The sequence below is a fragment of the Henckelia pumila genome, chromosome 3 (genome assembly GCF_033568475.1).
Source record: "Henckelia pumila isolate YLH828 chromosome 3, ASM3356847v2, whole genome shotgun sequence".
Lineage (NCBI taxonomy): Eukaryota > Viridiplantae > Streptophyta > Magnoliopsida > Lamiales > Gesneriaceae > Henckelia > Henckelia pumila.
The window spans coordinates 126,500,165-126,509,916 of NC_133122.1; the positions used below are offsets into that span (position 1 = coordinate 126,500,165).

Below are 9,752 nucleotides of genomic sequence, written 5' to 3' on the forward strand. Positions count from 1 at the left end.
AGTCGAAAAAGGAACACAAAGAACACTTGAAACTTGTTCTGCAAACGCTTAGGGCAGCTCAGTTTTATGCAAAGTTTTCAAAGTGTGAATTCTGGTTGGAAAGAGTGGTGTTATTAGGTCATGTTATATCAGCTCAAGGAATCTCCGTTGATCCTAGTAAAGTTGAGGCTGTTATCAGTTGGCCAAGACCGAGCAATGTTTCTGAAATTCGTAGTTTCTTGGGTTTAGCTGGTTATTATAGACGTTTTATTGAAGGATTCTCTAGTATAGCCAAACCTATTACCCAACTGACACAAAAGGATCATCTTTTTATGTGGACTAAGGAGTGTGAGTCTTATTTCCAAATTTTGAAAGAAAAATTGACCACAGCTCCAGTGTTAGCCTTACCTTCAGGCTCAGGTAGATTTGTTGTGTGTACATATGCTTCTCTTAATGGACAGGGTTGTGTATTAATGCAGAACAGGCGAGTAATTGCATATGCATCCCGTCAATTAAAGCCACATTAGACCAGATATCCAGTTCATGACTTAGAGTTGGCGGCCATTGTGTTTGCACTGAAAATATGACATCATTATCTGTATGGTGAATAGTTTGTGATTTATTCTGATCACAAAAGTCTGAAATATCTTTTCACACAATCTGATTTAAATATGAGACAAAGTAGATGGATGGAATTGCTTAAGGACTTTGATTGTGAGATCCAATATCAGCAAGGGCTAATGAATCAAGTTGTAGATGCTCTCAGCAGAAAAGTTCAGAATGCTATGTTGGAATCTCTTACCATCTACAAGGTTCACGAACATTTGGGTACTTCGGGATGGACGTATCAACCGAGTGGTGACTACTTTATAGTTTCATCTATCCAAGTCGAACCACAGTTAATTTCTAACATCAAAGAAGCTCACAGGACTGATCCTCACATCCACAGATTGAAATAAATAGCTCAAACAGGACAGTCAGACAAGTTCAATGTTTCTTCAGATGGATGGTTGCGCTATAATGGAATACTTGTGGTTCCAAATTTGATTGATTTGAAAGAAGCTTTACTGCATGAATCACATTGTAGTCGTCATAGCGTGCACCCAGGAATAATAAAAATGCATCATATCCTGAGATCTCACTATTGGTGGGAAGGTATGAAGAAAGAGATATCCGATTTTGTGGCTAAGTGTTTAACGTGCCAACAAGTTATGGCTGAAAGAATGAGACCTAGTGGTATGTTACATAGTTTGGAAGTTCCACAATGGAATTGGAAACACATTGCTATAGATTTCGTGACTCATCTGCCTCGTTCCAGTCGTGGTTGTGATGCAATTTGGGTGATTGTTGATAGATTGTCGAAATTAGCCCATTTCATTCCTTATGATCGTACTAGTACCTATAAGAAAATGGCAAGGTTTTACATTGATCATATAGTGAGATTGCATGGTGTGCCAGTGACTATAGTATCAGATCGTGATCCTTGATTTACTTCAAAATTTTGGGGTAGTCTACAATCAGCTTTGGGTTCAAAGTTGGCAATGAGTACTGCTTATCACCCACAGACAGATGGTCAGTCTGAGAGAACATTCAGACACTCGAAGATTTGTTGCGAGCTGTTGTAATGGATTTCAGTGGTGGTTGGCAAGAATCCTTATCTCTGGTAGAATTCTCTTACAATAATAGTTACCAAGTGTCAATTGGAATGACACCATTTGAGGCTTTGTATGGCACAAAGTGTAGGTCTCCGATATGTTGGGAAGAGATAGAAGAACGACTGATGTCGGGACCAGAATTTCTTCAAGAGATGAAAGACAAAGTTGAGTTAATCAGGAAAAGGATAAAAGCAGCTCAAGATCGTCAAGCCAGCTATGCTAATAAAAGGCGCAGACCTTTAGAATTTCAAGTTGGCGATTTTGTTTTCTTGAAAGTATCACTGTTTCATGGTACCATGAGATTTGGGCGTAAAGGTAAGTTAGCTCCTCGTTATATCGGACCTTATGCGATTGTTGAGAGGATTGGTATTTTGGCTTATCGTTTGGACTTGCCGCAGAGTTTGTCCTTGATACATGATGTATTTCACGTGTATATATTGCGGAAGTACGAGCCAGATCCATCTCATGTTTTGAGGACCGAAGATGTGGAGTTGGACAGTTCCCTTAGCTATGTTGAGCAGCCAATGCAAATTTTGGATCGCAAGGAGAAACAACTCAGGAACAAGACGATTCCTTTAGTTTTGGTTCAGTGGAGTAGACATGGGAAAGAAGAGGCTACTTGTGAGTTAGAGGCAAGAATGCGTCAGGAATGACCTCATTTATTTGAGAGTGTGATGAATTACTCCTTGTACTCTGAATTTCCTGTGTATTATCAGTAGTATATTCTTAAACCACTTTGTATGTTGCCTTCTGTGTGTTTGATTTCGAGGACGAAATCTTTTTTTTAGTAGGGGAGAATTGTAAGGACCCGATATTAATTAACCAGTTATTTGGCAAAATTTATTGTTAATTATTTTAAAGTGCTAAATTAGAATAATTAAGCTAGATAAAATAATTGTGTGTTAAAAATATGTATTAGTAAATATCGTAATATAGACGATAGAAAAGTACATATTTAATTTTTATGGAACACAAGAGTTGGAATAAAATTGACCGGGTCAAGTTTGGACTCAATTAAATAAATAGACACACACCTATGCATACAAGATAATATATTATTCCTTTCCTCTCTCCTCTCCTCCACCATTCCACCTATCTCTGTTCTTCTTTTTCTTTTCAATTTTTGTTTCTTCTTTTGCCGATATCTTCGCCGTCGTTCGCCCAATTTAAAATCCGAAAGTAGTTCCGGAATCTTTGCGACGAGATCTTTATTTTGGTATCAATTTTGTTAAGCTTTGAGCTCGTTTATTCGAACCCCTTTTTCCCAGCAGCCGTTTTTCCGCCGTGTTGCCGCCGCCGATCGTTGCTTAGGCTAGGAGGAAGATTATTTAGGTTGGTTGGAGCTCAGTTTTGAAACTTTGAGGTAATTTCGTGGCTAGGGTTTCAAAATTTTGGGTATTTTGGTTCAATTGAATTTCAATAATTGATATATGTTTAATTGTTGGTTGTAGGTGCTATATTTGAGCCGAATTAAGGTATTGGTTATTTTCAGAATTTATTTAAGCATTATTTCGAAAATTTCAGATTTATTAATTGGGAATTGTCGAGTTTTAGTGCTTAATAAATTATGTTTGGATGTTTAGATGTGTTAAAAACTGTAAGTAAGAATTTGTGGAATTTTATAGAATTTCTAAAAAATTCAGAATAACGGTAATTGAGTTTTTGAAAATTCTAAGGTTTTAGAATTGGTTATTCGATCATATTATGCCTTAGGATTGTCATATGTTAGCCTTGGAAATTATTTTGGAATTTTAGGCTAAATTGTTGAATTGTTGGAATTTTATATAAGTTAATTTTGGAAATAAATATTTTCCAAAGGTTTGGAGTCTTCAGAAAGTCCTTAAGAATTGTGGTAAATTTAAGTGTTCAGTGAGGTACGCTCAAAACGGTATCTTACGATGTTTATAAAGTCATGTAATTTTATTAAGTGCTTTGTTAATTGCTATTATGTGTCTTGGATGACTATATGTGCATTCATGCATAAATTGAGATTATGTGCTGAGTTGAGTAATTATCCCTAGTTTTTATTTTTAAATAAATAATATATTTTCTTTTTAAATAAATTAAAAAGGGATATTCGTCAACTAGTCACATTAATCGAATGACATAGCATGTTGAGCCTTGACTCCTTTGATGGATATTTTGTTGGACTCTTGAGATGTATATTGAGTCATCAGAGGGACGAGTGGGATAGGTTTAGCCACATTCCCAAATGACAGCTCGGGACAAGCGGCCTTGCAAACCGCATTCCTAGAGCTACGTGCATGGACGAGCAGTGATTTGATGCTGCATTCCTGGCACTGGTGGCCACTGTTGTTGACGTTATTCGTTGGTACTCCACTTGGTATCCGTTATTCCATTGTTACCGTTCACGCATTGAATAGAATTGCATTTACTTGGTATTATTACATGTCATTTATTTACATCGCAATTTACTGGTTTGTCGCACTGGGATCCGACCCCTGTTTTTATTTTATGGCGTGGTTGTTTTTTTGCCATGACAGGATTTCCAAGGACTTCTGACGCCTCTATTGGAGCGTCAGGTAGCGATGCCCAGTGACGGCTAGTAGTTGTTGTGAATCAACCCTAACCTCTAAACTTAATTAAATATTAAAGAAAATTCGGATTTTTAAAAAAATTCATCATGACTTGTTTGAAAATAAACAAACCACCCTGTCACACACAGCAGTTCTAAAAAAACGGAGTAAAAGTGATAAAAGAAAACCAAGCTGCGATAACCATAATCTTCAAAATAAAAGGCAATCCCACACGGTTGCAATAATAGCGATAACAAACTTCAAATCATAAAAATTCAAGAACAGGGAAACACGTCCTGGCTAATACTGAAAGTACTCATAGACAAATCCTTTATTTCAAAACATAGTCTACTGCGGAACTTAAATAAAAACAGCGACGGTCATAGGGCCTTGCACCGCCAGCGTCCTCAACCTCGAGGATCCTGCCCCTCGGTCCCTAGGAACTCCTCCTCATCTGGAAAACAAACAAGCATAGTGAGTCTAATGACCTAGCAGGTATAAGCAGTGTAATAACAAGGGTTTAAAAATAGCTGCAGTAATACTCAAAATACGGTACATAATATACTTGAAACATAAGCTGTAAGAATGCGCATGCTACAAGAGAATGAGACAACATGTGAATGATGAACACACGCCAACTCACGCTATGAAACTCTTGAACTTTCTTAACTTAACTGAAACTCATGCATGACTGATAACTGAATGAAATAAGACGAGTCAAACTGATACCAAAACTGAAACTGTAAACTGTAAACTTAGATCCTGGCTAATACTGAAAGTACTCATAGACAAATCCTTTATTTCAAAACATAGTCTACTGCGGAACTTAAATAAAAACAGCGACGGTCATAGGGCCTTGCACCTCCAGCATCCTACACCTCGAGGATCCTGCCCCTCGGTCCCTAGGAACTCCTCCTCATCTGGAAAACAAACAAGCATAGTGAGTCTAATGACCCAGCAAGTATAAGCAGTGTAATAACAAGGGTTTAAAAATAGCTGTAGTAATACTCAAAATACGGTACATAATATACTTGAAACATAAGCTGTAAGAATGCGCATGCTACAAGAGAATGAGACAACATGTGAATGATGAACACACGCCAACTCACGCTATGAAACTCTTGAACTTTCTTAACTTAACTAAAACTCATGCATGACTGATAACTGAATGCAATAAGACGAGTCAAACTGATACCGAAACTGAAACTGTAAACTGTAAACTTAGATCCTGGCTAATACTGAAAGTACTCATAGACAAATCCTTTATTTCAAAACATAGTCTACTGCGGAACGTAAATAAAAACAGCGACGGTCATAGGGCCTTGCAACTCCAGCGTCCTACACCTCGAGGATCCTGCCCCTCGGTCCCTAGGAACTCCTCCTCATCTGGAAAACAAACAAGCATAGTGAGTCTAATGACCCAGCAAGTATAAGCAGTGTAATAACAAAGGTTTAAAAATAGCTGTAGTAATACTCAAAATACGGTACATAATATACTTGAAACATAAGCTGTAAGAATGCGCATGCTACAAGAGAATGAGACAACATGTGAATGATGAACACACGCCAACTCACGCTATGAAACTCTTGAACTTTCTTAACTTAACTGAAACTCATGCATGACTGATAACTGAATGCAATAAGACGAGTCAAACTGATATCGAAACTGAAACTGTAAACTGTAAACTGTAAACTTAGATCCTTGAATTGTGACCCTCTGTTTTGATCGATCAATGGCTACAGTACACTATGCCGGCAAGACGTTGAGATTCCTCCCGACGCGACTTACCCCTTTATCTGTCATTTGGTAGGGATCCCAAGATTTCTCCCGATCTCACACTACCCGTCTATTTTTGGTAGGGATCCCGGGATGTCTTCCGATCTCGATCTATCCGTCTATGGTATGTGAGTGAGGCATCCCCTACCCATCAATACCCTGTCTCGTCACAATCAAATCACTTCGTTTAAAAAAAATATGTTTTCCTTTTCCTTCTTTGACTCGGTTCAAAATACTTAGCATGCATGGTTAAATGCGACTTCCTTTATAAACATTTGCTTGGCTCAAAGGCGAGACCCAAACATACAAGTATGCAACTTTAGGAAATGAGAATCAACACAAAATTATGGACATCGGGTGGGAGAGTGGCTGCCCCTTGGTGTTAAGACCCATACTTAACTCTATTACTCACAACCAATTCATAACCCGAGCAATCGCACCCAAAAGCCCATATCTCATTCTTACCTTAACCAAATTCAACCCCGCTCAAACCGACACTCTCCATACACTACCTACAACCCTTAAGACCATATTGTATCCTCATTTGATAGCTCAAGCAATGCATACACAACTCAACTTTAGACAACCCCCTATTTCTTCCAAAACTTCTGCACCGACACCTCAACTTCAAAGACTCATAACTCATTGAATACTTAACCAAAACGAGCCCATTTTATACCGAAGCGACCACAACATCATAACCTAGACCTAGGACCAGACCTAACAACGCCCAGACCTCGTTCAGTTCCTCCCCTACCCCAAAACCAGACTGCCCTGCCCATGGAGATCACACCTTACAACCCTTCTACTTGGAGGAAACCATTCCAAGCCATTTACCCTTGCCTCTAACTCCTTCAAAACCACCAAACACACCTATAGAAATGTCTTAGTACTTTCCACAAACACTTAGGCAGCCCTCAACCACACTCTAACTCCACATTTCAAAAATCACGTGATCATGCACCAAAATGCATCAAACTCATGAATAATCAATCAAGACCAATGCAAATCATTAAAATGCTTCAAACTCACTTCAATTCCTGCCCTTACACATGCAAACTTTCGAATTCGAGGGCACACAACTTCTGGAAAAATCAAAATTACATCAAACATTCAAAATACCTCATGCCTCCAATCACAAATCACCATACAACAACTTAAAACCCAAGCTAAAGCATAAATTCGAAAATCACACATACAAATCTGAATTTTCAGAGGTAAAATCGACCCCTACATGTTGAAAAATCACAATCATTTCGAAATTTAAGAAAAATCTAGGAGCAAGTGTTGGAACACGTACTCGGATCTGTCAGATCAGATACCCGTAGCAGCGGAATTTTAAAAATTTTATTTTTCTGATCTGGAACGATTCCAGATCGTGGGTATCAAATCCTTACGATTAATTAAATAAGTAAAATTAAAACAATAGTAAATTTTACCTCAAGCCTCAACTTGAGGTTATGGACTCTAACAGATAAATATGCTCTTCTTGTATATCCCAGGAACTGATGACTCGATCAACTCCTGAATCAGGTCCACGAACAGAGTTCTAATTCCTCTGACAGACTGCACTAGAAATTATATCAGAAGTTTCTACAAAGATAATAACAGATTTGATTTGTTAAACCAGACTGCAAAAATCGAGAATTGCAGTCCGGAATTTTCAAAAATAGGGAGACAGAATTTTGGCCAACCCAAGGGAGAGAGCTTTCTAGGTTTTCGAAATTATGAGATATTATCTTTAATTTCTGTACTGAAATAACTTATTTATAACATGGGCTGCTAACAGCTTAGGGCCCATTAGTCATAAGTTCAAGTTTGACAAGCAAAGCCCGCATGTTCAAAAATTAATATAAAATTCATCGTGACTCAAATTTATAAACCAATTTTACCAATGTGTACAGAAACCTTTTCTGCATATTTTAAAGTCAAGATAAATTTTCTGAATCCGAATTCAGTGGTTTCCAAAAATGGCATCCGTATGTCATTTTAGGAAATCTCACTCCCTCTACTCATCAATAAAAGTCCTACTTCTCATTCGCTAAATTTAACTCATTAAATTTAATTATCTCAACGGGGATTAGAAATCTATTACTTGTGTAACCCTCAATGGTTTAGGGATACAGCTAGTCGTGGGCCCACAACTCCTTGTGACTCGGAACAACAATTTCCGACTTGCCCATCGAATCATGGTAAGAGCGCCTAGCAACATCGCCCCATGATTCCTTAGGTATCACTGATAGTTCCTGCAAGAACCAGTGGGTTTTGGTTAGCGTACAGTACGGTCCCTTCATCCATATATCCCGATCGAATCAACAACCATTGGTATATCGAGAGTCGTTCGAGATTCGATAACTATGCAATGCATCTTGGAGATCAAATAGTGACATCACATGTGCAACTAGGAAACCAAGTAACCTAAAGCACATCATGTACTCTGGCCAGAGATTTGTTACACTAATATCTCCTCAGATCGCATAGGATATCCACACTCGCAAGAGTGTGGTGAATCCTTGACAACAAATCATTGACTTCTATATGTGTCGTAACTGTACCCAATCTTGACACCTGATGACCCTCATGGAGTCGGTAAACGAGTCAAAGTACAGTACTAGCATATATAATCTCCATGATGTTTCAAGTAGTAAGGACTAATGGTGTACAACCAATACCACGGACTTATCCACTCAATTAGTGAAAACCACTTGGAAAGTCCGAGTAGGGTAGTTTGATCATCCATCCAATGAATATCCATTTGCATGCTTCAAACATCTCTATGTTCCATACCAATCAAACGTGGTACTCGGCATTGCAAATGCTAGTCTCAATCTCAAGCGATCCTTATCCTTATTGCGGACGGCTCAATTGACTAGGAACTGGTTTAGAATATACAGTGCTTATAAGATGTGTTTCATGATAGTCATCCATATTCACTATCACATCTTACGTGCACTCTAGTATATTCAAGGTCTTTATCTAAACATCGTATAGTACGTCACAACATAATAATATGATAAAAGATAAAGTAAATGCTAATAAAAAGTGTAAATTATATTAAAAAAAGATTTTTTACAAATAGAGTCATAAAGGCCCTTAGCCACAAGTTGGCTAGCAGGGCACCCACTCTTTCATCAAGAACATAATAGCTAGCTTGAATGCCCAAGGAATGCTCATACTTTCCTTGCCTACCAAAAACCCAAGAAAAATCGAAATGAGAGGGATGAAGGCTGGAAGCACTTGACTAACTTCAAGAACAACCTCCCTAGGTGGTCTTTCGGTGACGGCGGCGGCGGCTAGAGCTTGGAGAAGGGGACGGCCGAAGGGAAGGGAAGAGAAGGAAAAAAAGAGGGGGGAGGAATTGGTTCTTTTGATAGAAATAGGGGTAGGGTTTCCCAAAAATGTTTTAATTTGTGTTAAAAAGTTGGGTGTGTAGTGTGTACATGTGTGTGTAAGCAGAGGTGTAAGTAATTAAAAGTAGGTGTGTGTGTTGCTTTAAAAGTACAACTTTTTCCTACTAACTTACATTAATAAAATTCCTAAGTTTAAAAAAAACCCCAAATTAAAATATTAAATTGGGTTTTACTAATCCGGGTTTATGAAAATTCTAACTTTTGAAAAAAGTTAAAGAATAAGCCTAATATTGCAATAATAAGAAAAATGTTTTTTGATACCCAGAAACTTCTAACTTTTGAACTCTCATCTAAATTCCTCCTTTCTCCCTACTAAACTTTTAAAATAACAAATCTTGGAATTTATCGTCGAAATCCACCATCGCTAAACGCCGGAACCGGAAGTCACTGTCTC

The 9,752-nt window shown here is 38.0% G+C and overlaps 1 protein-coding gene across 1 annotated transcript; it reads left to right on the forward strand.

Moving 5' to 3' along the window:
* The first annotated feature begins 1,603 nt into the window (after positions 1 to 1,603).
* On the forward strand, positions 1,604 to 2,287 carry LOC140889452 (uncharacterized). The gene is made up of 2 exons (XM_073297170.1): positions 1,604 to 1,885; positions 2,033 to 2,287. Exons 1-2 carry the CDS (start codon positions 1,604 to 1,606, stop codon positions 2,285 to 2,287), a joined length of 537 nt encoding a protein of 178 aa, XP_073153271.1.
* Positions 2,288 to 9,752: the final 7,465 nt, after the last annotated feature.